This window comes from Ptychodera flava, chromosome 10 (assembly GCF_041260155.1).
Source record: "Ptychodera flava strain L36383 chromosome 10, AS_Pfla_20210202, whole genome shotgun sequence".
Taxonomy (NCBI): domain Eukaryota; kingdom Metazoa; phylum Hemichordata; class Enteropneusta; family Ptychoderidae; genus Ptychodera; species Ptychodera flava.
In genome coordinates, this window is record NC_091937.1 from 38,529,813 (window position 1) to 38,553,988 (window position 24,176).

The 24,176-nt window shown below is 36.8% G+C and overlaps 1 protein-coding gene and 1 long non-coding RNA gene across 13 annotated transcripts in view; one reads left to right on the plus strand and one right to left on the minus strand.

The window, feature by feature from the left end:
* The first annotated feature begins 3,108 nt into the window (after positions 1-3,108).
* Positions 3,109-3,992, plus strand: LOC139142712 (uncharacterized). The gene is made up of 2 exons (XR_011554455.1): positions 3,109-3,402; positions 3,766-3,992. It is a non-coding gene; the product is annotated as an uncharacterized lncRNA (long non-coding RNA).
* A 2,555-nt stretch (positions 3,993-6,547) lies between these two features.
* LOC139142713 (protein still life, isoforms C/SIF type 2-like) overlaps positions 6,548-24,176 on the minus strand; it is an 88,144-nt gene continuing 70,515 nt past the window's right edge. For 9 of the 12 annotated variants that reach the window (XM_070712783.1, XM_070712792.1, XM_070712788.1 and 6 more), the window contains 9 exons: positions 20,540-20,919; positions 19,627-19,752; positions 18,163-18,369; positions 16,754-16,954; positions 15,198-15,212; positions 13,309-13,423; positions 12,041-12,229; positions 11,269-11,356; positions 6,548-10,655 (listed from right to left, as the gene is read on the minus strand). In XM_070712783.1, coding sequence (XP_070568884.1) covers positions 9,902-10,655; positions 11,269-11,356; positions 12,041-12,229; positions 13,309-13,423; positions 15,198-15,212; positions 16,754-16,954; positions 18,163-18,369; positions 19,627-19,752; positions 20,540-20,919 — 2,075 coding nt within the window. In that variant the 3' untranslated portion in view covers positions 6,548-9,901. The remainder of the gene's footprint in view (positions 10,656-11,268; positions 11,357-12,040; positions 12,230-13,308; positions 13,424-15,197; positions 15,213-16,753; positions 16,955-18,162; positions 18,370-19,626; positions 19,753-20,539; positions 20,920-24,176) is intronic. The other 3 variants (XM_070712790.1, XM_070712785.1, XM_070712794.1) reach the window with 1 other exon arrangement.

Below are 24,176 nucleotides of genomic sequence, written 5' to 3' on the forward strand. Positions count from 1 at the left end.
GCCTAGCCGTAACCCTAACCCTAACTTAAGCTTAACCCTAAGCCTTACCCCAACGTAAGCCCAACCCTAACCCTAACTTAAGCCTAAGCCTAACCCTAACCCTAACTTAAGCCTAGCCCTAACCCTAACCCTAACCCTAACCCTAACCTAAGGTGTCGCCCGCATTCATCCTGTGGCAACTCACATCGCTTGTTCCCTCTGTTTTCAGCACGCAATTTCCTTACCAGTCTACGCTGGTTCACCGCTCCATCATGCCCCGACGCCATTACGGCCTACCGATCAACCGGCCCTGCGTCGTCTTGTTCCCATCTTTGCTTATTTTATTCTGCCAACCTACCCGCCCGCATTTCTCTTTTTCCTTGTTCTGCCGCCGTCGGACTCAGCCCTGTGGCGTTCTACGGCCTCACGTGCTTCACGTTTTGCTTTGCTTGCCTCTCCGTCCTTACGTCGGCCTACCTCCCCTATCCCCCTTCCGCTTTTTCTCTTTTGCCTCGGCTTTCTTTGGTTATCCCATTTCTTTTCCTGGCCTTGTTTTTATTTACCCCGTATGGTTCATTCCATCGTACCCCTTTTTTTCACTTTCCTTTCCCCATTTCGGTCGCCTGCCCCGGCATACTTTCCCACGCCCTATCGACGTGTTTGTACGTTTCCGTTTGGTCCATTTTTTTATTTTATTTTATTTTATTTCATTTTCATTTTATTCCGCCTCTCCTTATTTTTTACTCTTGCCTTTCCCGTCATTCACTCCGCCACGGCCTACAGCACCCTTTTCTCCTTTTTGCCAATATTGTCACACACCCACGATCAGTCCAGTCCCAAGAGGTTGAGGGTGAAGTAGACACTTTACGAGAAAACCTAACCCTAACCCTAACTTAAGCCTAACCCTAAGCCTAAGCCTAACCAAAACCTAACTTAAGCCTAACCCTAACCCTAACTTAAGCCTAAGCCTAACCTAACTTAAGCCTAAGCCTAACCCTAACCCTAACCTAAGCTTAAGCCTAAGCCTAACCCTAACCCTAACTTAAGCCTAACCCTAACCCTAACCCTAACGTAAGCCTAACCCTTAACCCTAACTTAAGCCTAACCGTAACCCTAACCATAACGTAAGCCTAACCCTAACCCTAAGGGACCGAGCACAATTAACGGCGGGGGGGGGGGGCGGGAAGAGAAAATGGGGGGGCAACGAAAAAAAATGAGTGTTCTTGGGGTGGGCCATGAAAATTCCAAGGAAGGTAAGGGGTGGGCCACCAAAATTTTTTACACCATGACAGACAGAGAATATTTTTCAGCATTTTTGTTCCTTGTTGAAGTTGGAGTTCCTTGTTAAACTTCTTGTAGCGTGATGAAATACCAAGTCTTGAACCTCACAATGCAGTTGTTCTGTGTAAAATCAGCAATATTATGATTAAAATAGCACAACACAATACTGACAAGTATATTCCCTTACAAAACTGAACTGCCTATTAGCCAGTCCACATAACTGTGTGGAACAGGTGGCATGGCTATTTGAGGGAAAATAGGCAGTCCATAGCAGCCCAACCTGCCACATGCCAGTATTGGAAATACGACATGTTAAAATTTGAACATTCATCACAAGCTATGCATGTGAAATCAGGCTCAGCCATGTGAAGTAACCATTCATTAGCAGTCCTATTGAATTCATGACAGAAGGGAAGATTGTCAATGGATTGAATGGTAGCTTACACATGTGGCAGTAAAAATTTAGACATGCATTAATAAACTCCAAGGACTGACTTGTTTGTCAATTCTCATGTTTTCATATCCCTATTGTCTATTTAATTTAAATAAATTAGGCAGCACTCATGTGTAGAGTTTGTTTTACTTGAGTTAAGTTTTTCAGGTGAAATTACTCATGTTTGCACAATAGAAATGTCACATGGGTCACATGCACTGGTTACCAGTTAAATTGTTCTCAGACTTAAATATTTAGTGGATACAGAAGCAACGGTTTGCCATTTTAAAGTGACAGTGTAAAGCTGTAAGTTTTTGATTTTGTTAATATTTTTGTTATGTATTACTTTATTGGTTCACAAATTTAAGTTGAATTAGCTAGTTGATATTATCAATACAACCAACATACACTTTGTGTGCATGTATATTATAAAAGTCCACGTGTTATTGTGTTCAATTAAAGTTTAGTCCAGACCAAAATGTGTTTACCAACAATAACAATGCTGACTTTACATAATACAGGTTGTGAACACTGGACATTTGAACGTGTTTTAGAAAATAGAATAACATTTGCAATACTGGCTAACATGATTTTGAAAAGAGAGAAAAACCTGTAGTCGATGTACGAAGAACAAAATTTCTGCCAAAATTATGAAGTTACAGACTATCCCTTAAATATAGTTAGAATTAATTTAATTCATCTCCATTCAAAAAAAAGAGACCAGGATTTTCAGCATAAACCAATGAATATGACAAGAGGGGAGTAATGCAGATGGCTGCGAACGTCTGTGAGTAGTAAATTAAATCAGATAAATCAGCACAGATCAATTTTAAACATCGTTTATTTTTATTTTCAAAATGTGAAATAATTAACACATGTTCACCGCTAAATATTCAATATGATCGGAACCTGCATTCTATTGAAAGGTACTCACATGGTTGGATCTGTCAATAAATTTTGTCAGATCATCACACAACGACGAACACACTTGCGACGGTTCTGCATCTGCCATTGTAAAACTTTCGCGATCACAACTTACATAAAACTTAATGGAAACGCAGTACAGGTACTGTTCATCCCCAAACCGTTCAAAAATCGAGCCGGATCGACTAACGGTTCTGACGATGTATGATGTCGTGACTTTGGAAAGAGTTGCGTTTCCGAGAGTGGACGGCACGCAACAGGGTATGAACGTAAGGGTCCCGTAAATGAGTATGCTGGAATTTAACAAGGCTGATCAGTATTGCAACGGGGTTCACTTAGTGTGCTGGCTTAGTGTGCTGGACTTCCGTATTTTAACTGATCTCTTCATATAAAGTCATTTTTTGCTTATTAGAAAAATCTAAAAGAACAGTTTACGCGTACTTGAAATGTCAAAATTTTGCGACGGTCACGACCCTTGACCTTTCGAATTTGACCAATGCTTTGTGTTCCCACGCGATCGTTATCGGACACATTATGCGTTGCATCTCTCAAATGAGATAACGCATAGTTTTTTCAAGTATTAACGGCTGTTCAAATCTCCAGCTGAATCTTACGAATTATGGCTGATTTCTCAGTCATTTCTTCCCCCAGTGACGACACATTTTTAGTCAAAACAGCAAGTGAGTTAGGTCTATGTATGTTTCGGTGGACATTTCCCCGCGACATTGTTGGATGCAGTGACCGAGATAGCAAGTCGCCGTGGACGATAATTTTCCATTGATCCGGTAAGTATTTGAAATGCATATTTATAAAGGGCAATTACGAAATTAGTATGCCTTATAGAGAGGCTTTTCTCTGCACATTGATGTTTTCCTGGGAAGCTTGGTTTTGTATATGGCCCGACATTTTTAACCTGAGCTTTAGGGCCAGTGGCAACAACTAGTCAAGTCAATACAACTTACACAAGCCCAATACATTTCTAGATATGTTACACTTTTAATGTGTTAATTTTGCACTCGCAAAGATGCATGTAAAAAATTCCTCTATGTGTATGTAACAAATCACACACATGTTCTGAAACTGTATTGTAAATTTGTTGTCTTAATAAATGTTGCTAAGTTCATTCTCTTCTTTCTGTTTCATTTCAGTGTGCATATCAGCCAAGGCCCAAGAAAAATTCGGCAAGAATAATCATGACCTACCTAAAGAAGTCTTCAATATCAAATTTCAAAACAAAATAGGACATGAAAGACGAGACTTGGCCAGAGCTAAATGAACTCTTTTAAAAACTAATCTTTGACTAAATCACTTTTCACTGTGTCTATGAAATTTGTTGAAGCCAAAAATTTATTAAATTGGTCATCAGACTTACAGATATAGGCCTATTTTGTGCTTTTTATTTTGAACGTTTGGAAAGGTGAGTCTGCTTGTGTTTGCTGTGATCAGGTGAGTCTGAGTTGCTTTTAACTCTGTTTGGCCTGTCTTAGTTTTAGGCCAAATATGGTTAAATTACATCTCTAACCAATTGTATCATATAATACATGTACACTAAAAGAGCCTGTGTAAAAAGTACTCGATTTCACTGGAATTTGATTTCACTTATTTGATATTTGCTTACACCTTGCAAACATGCAAATGTAACAATGTTTACCAAATTCGTAACAGCAACATCAATAAAAGTAAAATCTGGTGTCAAATCAGTACTTTTCATGGTGCTCTTTTTCTGCCAGGATGACCCTGTCATTCATATGTGCATTCAAAATAACCGTTCGTTCACATACATGTGAACAGTTCAAAATAACCATTCGTTATTCAAAATAACCATTCGTTCACATTTATGTGAATGGCTAGCTGAAATGAATGTGTACTGCCTAACTGCCTATTCCCTATGCACATACAGTTAGCCATGCCAACTAGCCATGTGAATGCTAATTTCACATGGTACTGACAGGCATTCCTGTTCTATAAGCTAGCTGTAGGTGTTACAAGTAGTAAAGCTTGAACATATGTTATTTTGTTTATTATTTATATATTTATTTGTTTATTATTTATTTCAAGAATGCAAGAATGTTGTTTTCACTAAAGCATATATTAAAAGTTATAAGGATTATATATATGTGTACAACTTTGTACCCATGTAATCTTTCTTTTTTTCGGGGGGGGGGGGGGGGGGGGGGGGGCCACAAAAATTTTGTTGCCGGTGATGGGGGGGCCACTAAAATTTTTGCTGGTGTTAGGGGGGGGCCTGTAAAAAATTTTTGCACCACATATTTTCTCTTCCAGCCCCCCCCCCCGCCGTTAATTGTGCTCGTTCCCTAACCCTAACTTAAGCCTAGCCGTAACCCTAACCCTAACTTAAGCCTAACCCGAACACTAACCCTAACTTAAGCCTAAGCCTAACCCTAACCATCAGAAATACATATAAACAAACTTGCAAGTCACTCCCTCTATATTACCAGACCTTGTCTGGTAATGTAGAGGGAGTGACTTGCAAGTCTAACCATAACCCTAACCCTAGCCTGACCATAACCCTAACCATCGGAAATACATATAAACAAACAAACAAACAAATAAATAAAGAAATAAACTGCTCTTTATTGACAAATATAAACAAAACAGGTTTTCACTGTTATTTTATAAAAAATAACAAATAAACAAATACAAACACTTACACACAAACAAATACAGACACTCATAAACAAGGAGGAAGAGCTCCCTTTGATTAAACAAGTTGATTAGATCATGAATTTGTTGACTTTTTAAGTTTTCCAACATTAAAGCCCCTGTAGCTGTAACTCTTGAAATTTGTTGACCTGAAAAAGGCTTTATATTTTATCTGGGTTTCTTTAAATTTTACAAATTTAAAGATATGGTCTTTTACTACTGAAAAATTTGAAAAGTAAATTTTAACTGTTATTTTGATTTTCCGTCATTTTTAAAAACTAGTAAATACTACAAAGAAAACAAAGCATACATTGTCCCAGTGGAAAACATTCAGCACCATGCATTATATTTGACTACTCTGTTGTTTCTGTGAACATTCCAATGTATATATGCACGGCCTACAGTGTTCTTGCTTTATTTGCATGAGGGCGCCATTTTAGGTTTGGGCGAACGCTTATTTATCTTGCTCAAAATTGAACATGCAGTTCCAGAGTACATTCCAATGAACATTTTTTAGTTTGGAAGTAAAATCACAAAAATAATGCTAAAATATATAGCTATTGGGCCTTTCAATATTCTCCTTGAGATACAAAGGCAGAAATATGGATGTGTCTTTGTTTTCAGTGCAAAGTTATTTTGCAATGGTTAAGCCTTACTTAGAGCGCCACCACAGCTGGAAGTGCTGTGTACGTGTGCTGCTGGTAATGTAAATCTCTTTTCACAAGTATAGAGGGCGGTATAGCAATCAGCTTCTTTCTCATACCAGTACACATGAATAATCATACAGATCACCAACAAACAACAATGCATATATGCACGACGTACAGTGTTTTTGCTTTATTTGCATGAGGGCGCCATTTTATGTTTGGGCAAACGTTTATTATTTATCTTGCTCAAAATTGAACATGCAGTTCCAGTGGACAGTTTATTATACTTGTATAAACACTCCTGAATGAGTACATTCCAATGAACTTGTTTTAGTTTGGAAGTAAAATCACAAAAATAATGCTAAAATATATAGCTATTGGGCCTTTCAATATTCTCCTTGAGATACAAAGGCAGAAATATTGATGTGTCTTTGTTTTCAGTGCAAAGTCATTTTACAATGGTTAAGCCTTACTTAGAGTGCCACCGCAGCTGACAGTGCTGTGTACGTGTGCTGCTGGTCATATAAATCTCTTTTCACAAGTATAGAGGGCGGTATAACAATCAACTTCTTTCTCATACCAGTACACATGAATAATCATACAGATCACCAACAGACAATTATTTTATCAAAGAGTTATATTTGATTTATTTCAACAGAAAGGAAAGGCAGGAAGACCACGTCACCATCTTCAAGAAATTTACATATGATTTATCAAATAATTTATTGAAAAGTTTAAATAAGTTAGGTAGCACCTGAGGAAAAATAAAAGTTGATGATGAACCTTGGTGAAATTCATTAAAAAAAAATAAAAGCTTCAAAGCGACACAACATAAAAACACCAGTATTATATACATAAAAATCTAGCAACCAAAATTAACGCAAAGTGAGCTTTGAATATGCAAATTTTATCCAAAACACTTGGCATTTTGCATAAAAACTATGGCACACGATGTACAGTTTTATGTCAATAATTATTCTCTCTCATCACAACATTATTACAGGTAATAATACCATCCCTAATCTTCTGTACTTTCTGCTCTTACTGACTTCAGGATGAAATTCAAAATATTTCTTTTGTAAAAAAATCCACTCAAGGCATTTTAAGAAGGTTAAACTATACAGATGCATTTTAAAAGAAGTGTTACAAGTGCTTTGAAGAATAAAAAAGCAAATTAGAAACCAGCTACAGACACTGAAAAATAGCAATTTGAAAATTTTCTGCCCATGTAAAGACTCTTTTTTGGTCTTATGTACAAAGACATGCACATTCTATTTGGCGGGTTTTAAAAATTGTCAGAAAACAATATCTTTAGCAGTAGTTGTTTGAAACCCTTGAAACTTAATGCACTGTCAGTGTAATTGATCTATATTACATGAGGAATCCTTCAAATTTGTACCCACTATAAACATGTTGAAATTTTTTAGAATGTCCAAACAATTCAGTGAAGTGTTGTTAACGGGAAGACATCAGTTCAATCCAGACTGTTGTAAGACACTAATAAGGCCCTCCACAAAATTCATATAAAAAGGAAAAAGTAATATGGAGATCAGTAAATTCTTACTGTGCATTGTCATATTTTCAGGAATTCATATCTGGGCGTCTGCTGTTTTCATTATCATCTACCATTGTTAAATCTTGAACAACAGTGGAAAACTACACAAGGTGATTTTAAGGGAACGGCCAGTCCTGGTTTTCAAGCTATCAATTCATGTGTCAACAGCCATATAGGAGAATACATTTTCAAAACAAAAGAATATGCAAATAATGTATTGTTATGTAAATTGGCCATCCTCTCTTATTCCAAGCTGTGGAGAACACTGACCTTCAAAGGAGCAAATACTGCCATTTTGTGCACTTTACAGGTTTCTTTTAAGCTACTGCTGAAACTTTAACAAAAAAATAATAATTTTTGGAAAATTTCATGTGCTCTGTCTTACATTATTTTTAGTTTCTTGTGACCTATGATTTGGTTCATTCATGCAAATTTAACAGAAGGGAGCATTCTTTTCAGTCTTTAAGGAATATATATATATACACAAGAACCTTCCATGATGAGAAATCCACCTAGGTTTGTGGATATTAATGAGAAGTCAACCTAGGTTTTTGGTTATTCTATAAAAGTATCAAATAAGCCATTTGCTGCTGAACAATTAGATATTTTTACAATTCATCAGAAAATGAGATTTCTATACAATTTCATAAATATCTATCTTGAGATCATATTGAAGTGTGTGGAAAAAGCGTAGAGGCAATGATATTTAAATAATTGTTTTTCAGGAAGACTAAGTTGAAAACAAGGGAATAATTCTGAGTACTGTGTCTCATATACCACATAGATAAGAACTGAAAATATCACATTTCAATTATCCCTGTTAGCATAATGTACAAGTCCAATTACACATTTGGACACAATCGGCAATTCTAAACAGTAATTGTGAAATGGGTGAAATTGCCCTATTTTAAGAATTGCAGGCTTTTTCTCTCATTCCCAAGTTCTTGCTTGACCCTCAAGATCTCTTGACACCATTTTCATTCTCCAACAGTCAAATTTTACCACTGAAAACTGCAGGATATTGTTCAGGAAAAATACAGAACTGTCACAATTGATATAATTCTTGACTAGTATTATACCCATCATTAATTTCACATGAAAAATATCAAGGAGGCTAGAGTTCATGACTGGGTCACATTGAACAGAAAACAAAGACAGTATTCTGTGATCTAGCAGAAGAAATAAGAATCTAGCTGGAAATGTTTTACCCGCACAAAAAAATGCTCATGAGTCAAGCAGACTTTGTTTCTCCTTTGAAATAAGTAGAGTTACTGCCCTTTGCAAAGTTTTCACTGAAGATGGTGTACTTTTGTAAATGCTTTGGAAACTCCTGTACAGTTTTGATGTTCTTAAAATATGACTGTCGGCATTGAAACATCCGGGGGAATCCTGCTAAGATGAGTGGGTGAACTCTTATAAAACATACAGAGTACCGTCTTGAACAGAAACACTACCATCACGTGTGTTGAATTGACTGACATGTTCATTTACTTACAAGTTAAAGAAAAAGGACCAGTATGTGGCAGAAGTGAGAAAGTATTGAATGCTTTTGAGCTTTTCAATCTAAAGAACCATTTTGCAAAAAGATGACATTTGCTAATCTTTCTGTATGGTGCATACGGACAACGCAAATGATCGCGAGATTCTCAGAATACAAACTTTTGAATAAAGGTACCTTTCACATGGGCAGGTTCAAGGGCACTGTACAGCATCTCATCAGAAGTTTTTATCCAATTGATTGGCTGAATTATCATTGTAGTTATTGAATCAATTCAAAAAGAGCCAGTCAGCAACACCACTGCCTGAGTTTCAGACTCCTTAAGTTGCTGTAAATGATTAAAATCTACCAATCACAGATGACCTTCAATGCTGCTGCACATCAGCAGGAGGTTCATACTTTGCCACTTTGAAATACACTCAAGGTGGTAATGAAACCAATGAAGAGCTTACAATATTTTGATTTCTCTACGGGGCATACTTTGTGTTGGCATTGTTACCTTACGGTATGAAAGTGATAATCTCTACTGATGCCTGTCAAAAATTTCCCAGTTCAACTCCCTATCAAAAAATCTGTTATCCAGAGTACAGTAAAAATGATAGTTTTACAGTATCTGAGAAGTCGTGATAAAATGAAGATTTGTTTGCACACAGCGGCCATGTAAACTGTATATTCTTGCACAGAATGGCCCTATAAACTGTATATGCATGTCCCGTAAACTGTATTTGCTGCACACAGTGGCCATGTAAGCTGTATATGCTTACACAAAATGGCCCTGGACTCTGTATATGCTGATTTCAGTATGACCAAATTTGTGAATTATGCCCATGATGCACTTCTTTTTGTCTTCAAGTGTATTATTGTATTGTATTGTATTGCAGAAACCTAACTATGTACTTCATCAATATATTGTAAAATCTTCAACAATCAGTCTGTTCTTCATCCAAAATTGCATTAACGATTGAGTTCTGTGATTCCTGTGGTTTTATCGGAGATCTCACATTGGCAGTTGTATTTTTTTTCTTGCCTCGAAACACGTGTTCTTCACTGACAAACACCATGCTGTCATAGTCCGCTCCTATTCCATGCTCTCCAAAGCTTGTGTTGTTCTCTGTTACCATGGTGACTGATTCCCTGACATTGTCATAACTTTCAGTAACGTGGTTATGCTCACTGAAACCTCTTGAATTTGGACTTTTAAAACTTTGCAAGCCTGAATTTGTAGTCACAGAATTAGTAAATCCTCCTGAAAATGGCTTTGTGTTGTTGTTGTTAGTCCTCTCATTTACATATTCATGAGTGTCTCTGCCAGGCTTTGCTTGTGATTGGTGCTGGGGGTCATGATTGACATCTGAGTTACTATGATTGACAGGTGGGTCATCTGCATGAACAGCTTTGTCTTTTTCATCCGTGTTTTCGTTTTCTGATTTCGTATCACTCTCTGGCGATGATTTACGTTCAACTGGTGGCGTCCCAAATGGACGCCGTCTGAGTCTCCTGGTGGGCTTTGTAAGACCTTCAAAACGCTTTCCACCGTATGGAGTGTAAGTTTTAGGTTTTCCTACTGGCTGCTTGACAGATGGGGAGGTTGTCGGTGTACTGTTTCTGTAGCGGTTATAATCTCTAATTATCTGACGCAGTGCTTTCAGGAATGCATTCTTGTCTTCAGAAGTGCTGCAAGGGAAGTGAAAATGGTGTTGATAAAAATAACCAAAAGGAACTGAAAGGCAGACACTTTCTGTCACCATGAATATGCTCTCCAATCTTAATCTAACAAAATCCGATGCTGGTAATACGAGGCTTTTCAAACACAGCAGAGTTGTAAATCAAAACCTCAATATTGAAAATACACACCGGGATTATTATGAGCATTCATGATAGACACTCATTAAGAATGAAATGCAGATGGTTTACTATCTTTCAAGAAACACTTGTACTTCTAAATCCACTGAAAACACTATGATGTCACTTATGGGTGAGTTAATTCTTTGTATTCAATCAGGGGCAGCACTGTACGATCGGTAAATTGTGTTTGGTTTTGCTTTGCCCAACAATCATGCAACTTCTAGGCTCACAAATAAACAGGTGACATGAAAAACAAATATTCAATTATGGTCTTATTCAATTCAAGCTTTGCGGGATTTTAACCCTTTCGCAACGATGGTTTTGCCTAAACCAATCGCTATCCATGGTGATTGTGGACCTGTTTACAGGTAATTGGGGGTAAACAGGTTCATCAAAACAACAACATTTCACAGATCAGAAGCCATTGGGATCATCTACTTACTTGCAGGATAGTTGAAAGACCTTCTCTGGTCTGCCCTCTGTAGTTGACTTGGAGTGGACAACATCCCATAGACAACGGAACTCTGCATCTATACATAACACAAATGGCATATTTGCTTAGGACAAATCAAATCAAATCAACATTTCAATAACAAATCAAATGAGAGTATTTGGTTTAAAAACCAAAGGGGCTATACCTTGCTTCCTAACCAACAAATGGCATGCTTAAAAGAAGCTTAAAGTGACAAACTATATGTCACATTCCATTAATATCTCAACCAATCAGAAAACAGGAAAGTATTTTTGATAGACACCTTATCTCACCAAGAAATAAACACATGGTCAGTGGAGACTATGTAAACTGTAATGTCGCAATTGTTAATTCCTACGGTCAGGTAGTCAGGTAGTAAATCAGGAAGTTAGTTTATCTTTTAATCAGAGTACATAAATCACATTGTTCAGATAATTAAACCATCCCAAACCAAACAATGCTCTAAGAGCTGAACACGATAGTCTATATAGAGCAGATTTTTGTCCTTCGATGCAATCTAACATCAATACAAAGTTATGTTATTCAGGAACTTGAGACCCATTCAATCCAGGGGTAATTATTTTAATTTCAACATTACAGAATTTCAGTGGATACGATCTGCCATATTTAAATATTCACCATTCAAAATGCATCATTATCATTGTATTTGCATAAATGAATATACTTTGCACAAATGAACACATTATGTCACACTTCAAGTACCAGATAAGGTTATACTCACCATTTGTTGGGCTGTTCCTGACTTGCAGGGCCGGCACTGGTATAAGTCTCTTGTAGCGAACCACTTCATCTCTGATGATGGACGGTGACGACGACGACGACGATGATGACCCCCGTACACTCTGCATTGACCCTTTACCTTTCCTCTTGACCTTCTCTTTGCACAAAACAACCACTGCTAACCTGAAAACTGTTGTATTCTGGGGTAAAAAAAATGGTCACGATTTAATTATTTCTTGAAATCACTGCTGGATATCACTTCCTCTTTAAAATTTTGTAAAATTTTTCATGTGACATATACCAGAGTTTTCTGATAATAGGCCCATCAACATATATGCCCATGGGTGATTATTTTGGGGGTGGGCACATATTTGGATTTTGGTTTGCTTGATCTCTACCAGTGACATCTCAATTTGCCTTTCCCTTACGCTAAAAATCACCAATGAGCTGTCATAAAAAATTACCAATGAGCTTTCATAAATGACTGTTATGTTGAAAACAAAATAAGATTATTGAGGCTTCTGGCTTCCTGACCGCAGCCATTTACATCAGACACCCCTATTGTACTGAAAATAACTGCAAATGGAATGATCCTGAGGTAGACATTGATATCGTATTGTATCATGTATCTGTATGTCTATGTTTTTTCTATGTCATTCATAGATGAAAGAAAGTGTAACATTGTCTACTTCTGAGGCATAGGTGGATTTGTCAGAATTTGCTGAGGAAAAGATCAAAAAAGAAAAAGAACTTTCTTGAAAAGGTATTCTGCAACATCTTACTCTTTATTGTCACTGTATGAACTTCAACTCAAATATATTAAAGCTTTTGTGAGTACTTAGTGGGTGTTGGATGCCCTACCAAATTAACGCTGGGCGTTTATTAAGCTCCAGGTGTGGCCCTTACAATTTACCCATTTTTTGAATAAACACCCTGGGCAAATTATCAGAAAACTCCAGTATTTTCATAATCTCATGTCTGTATCTTTCGTGTGCTACGCGAATATTGTACAAACATTGAACTCACATGTATTAAACTCCTTACTTCTTCTTCTAACACAGAAGACAAAACTGGGATATATTGACATAATAGTGTTTTATTCCCAGAATTGCATTTATTTAATGTCATGTGTCTATCTTTCATACACAATGCAAGTACACCACAGACATTGAACTCATATACATTTCACTTCTAAAAGTTCTACCACAGAGAACAAAATAGGGATATATTGACATAATAATGTTGCGAGGTCAGACAGAAGTCACATACCAAAGACTGTGATTTGTGGTTCCATTCCTTTCTTCACTTTGCCGAGATCCTCCATGGAATTCAACCAGGTGGCAGTTCCATACATCACCATGTCATCCATGGCCAAGTCTGGAACCTGTAAATACAGAATTTTTATCAATAATCTCATTAATATGCTTGGGTGTGATGCTGCCATCAATCATAATGTCTCATATCTATATGATTTCCTACATTCAAAAGTGCAGTGACCCAGGATATGGTGGGACTTCTTAACAGGAACTTGATCCTTATAAAAACCTTTCAGTGTTGTGTGATAAACCAAATGTTTTACAGGACATGCTTGGTGGGTGGCTCATGCACTTTCATGTGTTGTATATCTGAATTTCTCCTCAAATGACAGTTACTGGTGGCTAGAAAATTTTGGCTGATCATTGATCCATATGTTGATTACATATTATACATGATATGGCAGGTCAGCTGTGTACCTTGCAACAATCTGCAAGCATGGTAAACAAAACACACCTTTAACCCAATTCAAAGGAAGAACCAATAAGAAATTATGACAAAATTTCCCAGTGTTTACCTGATGTAAACGTCACCATGAGGTAAAAAAATAGCTTAATTGTTTCTCATCCTCGATTACTTACAAAATGATGTGCAGACAGATGTTTTATGATTTCATTTTTGTTCTTTGAACTCACAAGATTCCACTGCACACACACAACTGTCATGTTTTACTTCTTGAAGTGGTAACTGTGACACACATTGATGATAATATGTTGACTATTCAGAGATGTGTTGCACACATATGATCCTTGTTATATTCAAATTTACTACAATGTATAAAGCTTTGTTGTTTTTTATATGTGTTTGAGTTTTTCAAGTGAGCAGTAAAAAAAAGAGGCCGATGCAAGGAGAATGCGAAACAAAAGTTTCATGGGGTTTTGCCTGATAAGCAGACAGCTTCTCAAATAATTTTGGAATTTCAGTTCAAAGATTTTACTGACATTGCATGCAGCTACCAAGTAAACCATGACATTTCCTGACTTTGTCAATGTCATTGTGAAAGCAAGTCATGTATATTTTGGTTCCCAATGTTACCCCAGTATATTTTGTCCAGATTTCACTTGTAACTCGTTCTTTTTCCCCGATCAAGGACACGTTTATCATATCTGATTGACATCAATTCAGTTATCAGGTAATTTTGAGAATTAAGGTTCCTCACTTGTGAAAACAACAAAGTGACTGTATCCCTTAAATTGCTTGAGATATGAAATGGAAAATTGCATCATGGGAGCACAGTTGATAAGACTGTCTGATCTACAAGATAGCAGATGAGAAATTGACAAAACTAAACTGCTGACCAAGGGATGTAGTCTGAAAAAGAGATGCTTTTTTATAATATGAGTATTTGTATAAGGTAGTATGCACCTCGAAAGTGAAAGACTTAAACTTTTGCTCTAACTTTCCTCAAGGGATCTTTCAATCATTCTCTTTCAAAATCACGAATAAAAATAGGGGTCACCGTGCAAATTCTGGTACTAGAGAAACAAAATACCCAAGATTCGAAATTCAAAATGGCCGCCATCCCTGTGTTAACTCTATGGAGAAAAATAAAAGTTTTCGAATTTCGAAAAACTAAGCCGGTGAAAAGTTTTCTTTCACCAAGAGCTTTAAAATGAACCCCCACATGTGGTATATCAGAAGAGAATTGTAAAAGTTTGAGAGTCTGAATATCTGTCCTCGAGGTGCGTTCTACCTTAAAAGAGGATGGTTACGAAAGGACAACTACAATTAACGGTCTGTGGTAATGAGGTGATAGTTATCATGTTGTAGGAAAGATATGCAGCATATATGACACTAAGCAAAGCTGAGAGTACTTAAACACAACTTAGCAGCTTAAAACTTGCCTTGTCTCCGCCGTACTAAATCAGAGAAAAGTAAGCCGAGAGGAGATCAGAAAAACAGAACAGACACACAGTACAGACATAGAGAATACATAGTTCACATACAGAAAGAGAAATAATTAATCAAGATGAGAGATATCGAGAAAACATTGATACTGAGCAAAGATGTAATTATAAATCCTAGGTACAAAGTAATATCACTATTGAAGCATTTACAAGCTTGTATTAAAGGTATAGGAGGTAAAATTCTGATGCGCATCCTTTTAATTTTTTTATTGTTAAAAGATTTTTGAACTGGAAATGAGGGAAGGGAGAGGAAGCAAGGGTAGGGAAGTAGAGTGTCGGAAATGGGGAATTATGAAGTTGAATGGGGAAGTACTGTGGAATGCATTTATAATTTTCTGAGAAGTCAAGAGAGATTTACATTTTCATGAACTAGTAACTTTCCCCATCAATGAGAGTTTGTTGAATGCCTATACCAAGTAATCAAAGCATGTATATGAAAGCAAGCAATAAAATTTTTTCCAATGTATTAGCTTTTGAAACAAAACTAAACAAACAAGGTCAGAGGTTACATGTATTATACCTCAAACAATGACAGGCAGAAGTATTTGTCTGATTTTGTGACATAATTAGCAGAAGTACACTAAAATGTTTACAATATATTCGCTTTAATATTAAGCTACATAAACAAGGTCAGGGGTCTCATTTATGCACCGCAAAACACTGCCAGGCAGAAGTATCTGTGTCTGATTTTGTGATGTAATTGGCAGACGTAACGGTAGACCTGGCGATTATTAGGAACAATGCTTCAATTCTCCATGGCAGAACCGAAAGAGTAGTTGGGGGAACTGAGGATGGTAGCAGAAAGAGGGGATGGGAAATGTGAAATGTACAACAAAATAGGATACTTGTCTTGTCTTGTCTTGTCTAAACATTTTAGTTTTATGGGATGAGTTTTTAGAAAGCGAAGAGCAAACACAAACTTTAAGGAAGATGTACAAATTTTGCACATCGGGGAAAAAAGGGTGGTTGCAAATTTTTCATTTTGTTTCATTAGTTACACACTTTCTCCCCCCATGATGTCCACGTATATTGGTATAGGCATATAACTACCGGTATATATGATGGGAGTCAGTACTGTATTATACAGGGGTTCAGTACCCTGTAACCAGGGTTCTACACAACATGATTAACAGGGATAGGCCATCCTCTATTTTGCAAAAGAATACTGTGCATTGTAACAACAAAACAATACGCAAATTGTTTTTTAAATTGGCTCTGGTTTTTGACTCTCTTGATAACATTGCTGTGAATAAAACTGTTCTGACCACTGAACAGAAAACCCTCTGGACAATGTTTCAGTTCACATCAAATTATGATATATATGATTATAATATTATTATTAATATCATTGTTATTATTTCAAAATTATGAAATTTGAAAAGTTTTAAATTTTGTAAGATAAAGTTTTGGTACTGATTAAACAACTTTTACACAAATACAGGCACTTCAAAAAAGTGACGCTGATCGTCCTGATAATTTTCCACGATACATACCTCTCTTTTCAGATAGTACTGGTCTTGTATTAAGGAATCGAATATTTCACCGAATTCCTCATGTATCTTCATCATATCATTGATGTGTTCGGCAACTTTCTCCATTCCTTTCAGTGCTTCTGATATGTGGTAGTGCTCATCACTGTCAGTATCTGTGTGGGTTTTCAGTTCTCGCAGCAGCAGTGGGTATTTCAATACTCTCTGGACAGAGTTGAATAAATATGACAGAATGAAAAATCAGTGTAAAAATTACCTGCACGTTGCACAGATTTCTAAGGTTTGTTATTTCTTTAGAGTTTTAGTTTATAATACATGCTGTTGATATCTTACATTTTCCTACCATCAACAAACATACAGGCATCAGCAAATTCAGTAACCCTGCACCATCATGGTTTGGTCCAAACCCATTGTTTTTATCAATGGTGAATGTGGACCTGCACACAAAGAATTGGGGGTGAACAGGTCAAATATTTTGTAGTCCCTCGACCAACATCAATAAGAGTCTTGCGGTCTAAATTGCTTGCACTGCAATGCATTCTTTATCACACAAGTACATGAGCAGATAACTGGTCTGTCTGAATTGTGTAACAGCAACAGCTCTGGTCCAAGCCAAAATATTGATGGTTACAAACTAAAGCCATTGGATTTGTACAAACTTGAATGTGAAAATTACTCTACTTGACATATTACTTTTAACATCATGCAAGCACCAATATGATCTGCTGGTGTGAAATTCTTGTGAATAAGAGAATTCTTCAATTGGCAGAGACGCTAATTCACATTTGGATTAAAAAATTTACAAACGAAACTGGAAACTGCATCATCATGTTTGAAAAACTAAAGGATTTTAAATTTTACCCAATTTGCAGTGATGTTCAAAATATTTTAATGGATACAACACTTTTAATGAGAATTGTTTAAAAACTGGATGACATTCTTGGATACCATAAACAAGTTGGCCAGACAACTTTCAAAGTAAGTTATGCAGCATGCACATACTATCTAAAATTAATTCTTTTTTCTCCTAAAGTTTTACCATTCACAATTACCATACATAACTTTGAAAATTCGCAAAATTTTCAACAAATTTTAAGATTATACTATACTCAACACGTTCCATTGGATTTGTAAAGTCATTTATTCAACACTCATCAGTAGACTGTACACAGATTTTTTTTCTCTAAAATGTCAAAATCACAAGTCACGACCAGCAGCCATTTCAAACTTGAATTTCTCATATTTTTGGAGATGTCGTAAGTATAAAAAGAGACTTTCAGCAAGCTTCAACATGGTAGAAGGGGATTAACCTTTCACCACCATGGTTTGGTCCAAAACCTATTGTTCTCAATGTTGAGTGTGGACCTGTCTACACGATGTTAGGGTGATCAGGTTAAAAAAGTGAGAGTTACCTGTATAGGTTTGATCAAGTAAGAACTCAACGACGAGGCATGCTGGTGTTTTGGATTCCTGGCTTCAAGGAATTGTTGCAATCCCTTATTGCCCTTGGATGGGTGGAGAATTTTCTGAGCTCTGCTGTGACTGGCGCAGAATGTACTGTACAGCTTGAAATGATCCACATAGAATAGAAATGAACCGCCTATAGAAAACAGTACCCTCTGGGAAATAAACAAAAGAAAAGAAAACTTGGTTATATGAGTAACCTTTGACTGCTGTGTATAAAAATATGAACTTCAAAAAAAGTACTTTACAAGCGTGAAGGTAGTATGCACTTCAAAATTGAAGTACTTAAAAACTTTTGCTGAAATTTTCCTCAGCGAAACTGTCAACCATTCAGATATAAAAATCTTGGGTCACTGTGCAAAGTTTGGTTCATTTACTGATATTTGAAATTCAAAATGGCTGCCATCCCTTTGTTAACTCTATGGGAAAATATAAAATTTTTGATATTGAAAAACTAAGACTATGAATTTTTTTTTACTCCAAGAGCTTTGAAATGAGCCCCAACAAGTGGCAAATTAGAAAAGTACAGAAGAAAATAGAAAGTTGGATATCTGTGCCCAAGGCGCATTCTACCTTAATTCCATTTCAGTGTTATTAGAGTGACAAAAGAGGGATGAAATTTGACACAGTTATGTCAATACTCCATAGACAGAGTAAATCAGGTGAATTGATGGATTTTAGAACTCACCAAATCTCAGAAATCATAGCTGATCCTCAGCTTGTATCTACTTATCTTTAGGCTGGTACATTATAGTTACAAAGAAAACTGAGCTTTCATTGTGTATTTTTGTGAAAATAATGAATTCAATTTTTCCCATTGCACTAATGCAGAGAATGGCAACTGATTTTAATTTCAAATATCGGTAATCTAATGTAATTTTCTTCCCAACTAAGAGTTACAAAAACAACCCTTTGTATCTATTTTCAACTTTAAAAGAGAAGAGTTAAAAATTTCCATGGGCAAAGTATTGGTGAAAGTTGTCCTCTACATTACACGTACACATGAAACCGACAAAAACAGAACAAAAGATAGTTTTATCGAAAAAATACCATTGTTTAATTCTGATTTCTATCATAAATCTACCCTAACCGTTTTACTTCCCAAGGTTGGGTTTGGCCCAAGCTCATTGTTATCAATAGTGAGTGTGAATCTACTTAAATGGAATGGTTCTACTCTGGAATAAAAAGAACATAATGTGTTCTGCAGACTCAGTATGCCAAAAAGATCATGTGATGGCAGTACAAAGCAACCCTTGTGTACAAGCGCATATGAAAATGCATGTATTTGTATGCACGTTTGCATGCGTGGGTTTGTTTGTACCATGGTCTGTTCGAATTCCAGGTTTGACATATTATAGTAAATTTATTCAGTTAAAATGAAAGCATACATTATACATGAACTGTGATCTTACCCTGAAGTCAGATGCCAATTCAAGATCGTAGAAATTCCGTTCCAACTCAATTGCTTCTTCCAGACTGTGCAAGAACATCTCTTGAAAAGTCACAATATCCTTGATGTTACCGAACAATGCATCCAGCTGATTATTGGTGAAGGAAAAAAACATAGTCAATAAGAATAAGACAATCAGTGATTATGTTTAGTTGAGATTTCACTGAAGAAGGTTAATTAGGCTAAGCATGTTTGAAAATACCAAGTAATTTGGCAGAAAATATTTTTCTCAGATAAAAAGATTAGTTTCACATAGACCACTGATCTGCAATGGAGGAGTCATGAATAAATTTGCATAATAATGCTCAAACACACGATTTGGTAACAACAATGTTTTTGATACTTTGTTGGTCTGAAAATCTTCACATTTATGTTATAAGTATGAGCATAAAGCTGATGGCGACATTTCTTCTCTAAATTTTGCCAGAAGACCATTAAAATTTCAGAATCTTGATTTTTGTGAAATTTTAGGTAAATATTTTTTGATTCTCACCCTTCAACTTTTCAAAATATGCAAAAACTATGAAAAGTAATTTGTAAATGAAACATGATTTCAGAGAAATGTAAGGTTTACGAAGTAAACATTCGCACACAGTGAAATGGCAATGAAATAAAATCGCTGTCACGATTCTATCTCGTGTTCCCTATTCAAAACCTTCACATACTGTAATCACAGTTTTAAATGACTGAAACTTGGGATTACAAGAGGATTAAATCAGCTCATCTCAAACAGACACAATAGCTGGGGTAACCAGCCGTGCATAGGAATTACTCGCATAATACATAATCAAGGACAGCTGACACTGTGATGGTAAATCCTGGCAAAAAAATGACACAATAAAGAAAATGATTGTTTAAAAACTGGTTGAACGAACCTCATCTGCTGTGAGAAAAGTTTCATTTTGGAGTGGTTCCAGATACCTCAACATCAAACAGTTCAAATCCTTCACATAGGATCTCTCAGTGTTGATCAGTTCCAGTATAACCTTGCGCAGTTTCTGCGCTTGAGAAACGTGTTTCGTCGACATTTCTAATTTCTCCTCTATCTCCTTGAAGCCGTCGATCTCAGTCGTCTCCACTTTGATCTGCAGCTTTCGGCAGAATTCCGTCACCTGCTCTGCATTCTGCAAGAGGGCGTCAATCTGCTCATTGGTGAGTTCCGGGAATTTTTGGTCAGAAGGAATGTCCGGAATCACTTCCTCTTTGACTCTGCGTGGCGTACGTAGTCTCTCTGGACTCTGACACTCATCAAATTCTGAAAGGTCAAAAGGTTAAAAGAAGCATGATAAACTCACAATCAATATTTAATATTTGAATTCTAGTTCCAACCAGAATGCACTTGTCAACAATCACAATGAAGTCTGAACATGTACAGGCTGAGTGGACATGCTCAACCCTGTGTATCTCAATATGCTATAGGGAGCAGGACATGAAACTGTAATTGGCATTAAAAACACAGTAAAAAAACGCCAAAACTCAAAGCTACTGACTCATTAGGTTTTTGTGTGAAATAAACACACAGATAAGAATGATTTCATTCAATAGATTGAGTGTGTAATAATGACAGGGAAAATGATAAGTGATGATCCAATTCATGATCATTTTACAGAAAACAATACTCAGAAAAAGACACTTTCATATTTTCAACATTAAGACAGCCATGTTCCATGCTTTCAGAGCCATGTGGCGAACAGCCATGGAACTTACAACTGCTTGTCATATTGTATGCCCTTCCTAACTATCATTGTGCGTAAGGACAGATAAGGACAGAAAAGATATTAATAATTCCTTTAATGATGATGTCATAAAATGTCAGAGTAATGGCATATCCCATTGTTATCAATTGGGTGTGTGGACTTATATTTGTTGAAATGGGGGGTGAAAGGGTGTATGTACAGTATTGTAATAATATGACATTTCATCCTTTTGGATGTAATATGCTCTACCATAACAGCACCCTTACCGAAATTTTAGGCCTCCCGCAAACTGTTACTGCAAATTTGCCAGCAAGCTTTGCAGTAAATTTGCAGCAAACTATTTGCCGCAAATATGCGGGTGGTTCATTTTTCAGATGCAAATTAGGTTTCTTGTGAACTTGCTGCAAATATGCAGCAAACTCCCTGCCGCAACGTTGCTGCAAACTCTTTGCAGCAAATTTGCGGCACAATCCTTGCAGCAAACTTGCGGCAAATTAATTTGAATGTTACTGAAAATTTGCCGCACACTCCGTACAGCAAATTATTTTATTTGCGCTGACCATTGTTTCTCGTGAAACTGGGATTTCAGAGTTTAGTTGGATAAAATACATCTTGTGCTGTCCACAGTCCGCCAATATATAAATATTATTTATCCAACTAAACTCTGAAATACCAGTTTCACGAGAAACAATGGTCAGCGCAAATAAAGTTATTATAAACAAAAAGATGACAGAGAAAAAAAGGTTAAATTCAATTGCGGTACAATTTATTTTATATGCCATGTTCATTTCATGCCACATAAGTGTCATGATCATGTCAAGATTTTCTTTTGACTTGAGAAGTTTCATGTAACATTTACATTACTGTCAAAGGCTGCGATTTGGCTTTCTGTTCTCTGAATTTCTTGTCCCCTTTAGTGTACCAGCAATGGATTCTGAAAAATATAAATCGTTCAGGGAAGAGTGTAAGTCTTTACCGTTTGACCAAACATTGTAAATTTCATGAAAGAAATCGATAATTATCTGAAAATGAGACAAAATCAAGTTGAAAAATTGAAGCAGAAAATGCATAAATATTCATGATCGAAATTAAATTAATAATGATTAAAATGTCCGACAGCGGACAACCCGCCGTATGTTGTTTACATACACGACGGCGAGAATCTGCAAAAATCTCAGCACTTACTGTAAGTAACTGTTGTGAAACGAAAGTGAATTCAGTATGAATCAGTACTGTACTCAACGAAAATTTATGTTTAGGTAAAGATTGCAATACAACGATTACAGAACATAATTATAGAGATCGATGTACAGACGAACGGTACATTGACTTACATTTCTGAACGGCTCGCAGACGCTGGACGATTCCGGTCCGGTTGCAGGTCTCACCGTGCTGTGTGTAAATACCGTACTCGGAAAATATAGTCGGCATCTTTACTGCCGCTCGCGTTCACAAATTTAGAACTCCGCCTGTCCCTGGTACTGTATACACGTTTTTGCAACTATGTGATGTCATTTGGCTGGCGATTCCATAGAAAGATCCAGAAATTGTCCACTAGAAAACTCCCTGCTCACAAGCACGCAGCCGACACTGGCCGATGGTACTAAAATCTAACTTCGCGCCGATCAAGCCTCATGACGATAACGGAAGTGGATCTATAAATCATTACGCGATTGATAATGTAGTCCCGTTTTTAATACTGGAATTGACTCTACATCTGCACCAATCCGTTATATTTCATACTTAATATAGCATTTAATTTATTAGTTAATGAAAATGGTTATTTTTATCATAGAAAGACTAAAAGAGAGTAAAAATTCTTCAGCACGAAGAATCAATATCAATGCGCGAATTGACCTTGATGAACCGTGACCGTTGGCTGGTCCCCGCCTCCGTGACAAGCACACGTGCTGCGTCTAGCTAGTCACGTGAGACGCAGTGATCAGCGAACCGTGACCGGAGAGTGTAAACATGTCGGCTGCTCGCAGCTGATACACAGGACGTGTTGGACGTTGGTGAAGCGGCGCTTTGAATTTTCGTACAGCGACTCGGGATGGCTAAACCTCAAATTTGTGCTCGCAATATAACTCTAACGCTGAAAACATGGACAAAAGCCTTTTACCTCGACCCATGTTATCAGAAGGCGACATTTTGTCAGCGGCATCGATGGGACAGACTGTAACTTAGCTGCAGTGCATTGTACGTACCGTATATGTGTACTATGTTGATGGGATGAATAGCTTGGAGCACAGCCACTACTCTGCTTGGAGGTAGTAGCGGAAACATTACCGTACAGATTTGCAGAAACAAAAGTCTACGACGTGTCCTTACAGATCATCAAACGCACATTTCGTTCCAAACTGTTTGCATTTTGGTATCATTTGCAGAAAATACAGGGTGTAACTTGCAAGACAGACAAGTCCCTGTTTTAAAAATTTGTTTCCCTAAAAATTCAGTTTTCGATCCTTACCCAACCAGATTGTCAAAGGGCACTTTTATTACATCATGTCACTACAGTTTATACTATAGATGCACTCTATATCCATGCAATGCTTTCACCAGCATAACTGAAGCTGTTCATTATCTAGCATTACCAGTTATTATAATTTAAAAAGTGGATTGTCTGTTATGAAATAAATGAACATAAAATATAAATGAAAGATCAATTTTATGTTGCTTACACATGACTGGTAACAAAGTGCAACAGTACTCAGTGTGTAGTGTGTACTCCCTGGTAATGAAATAGTGGGAAATATGTCAATCATGTGTTGCTGCATATTTGCAGCTGCAATAATCTGGTTTGCCGCAAATTTGC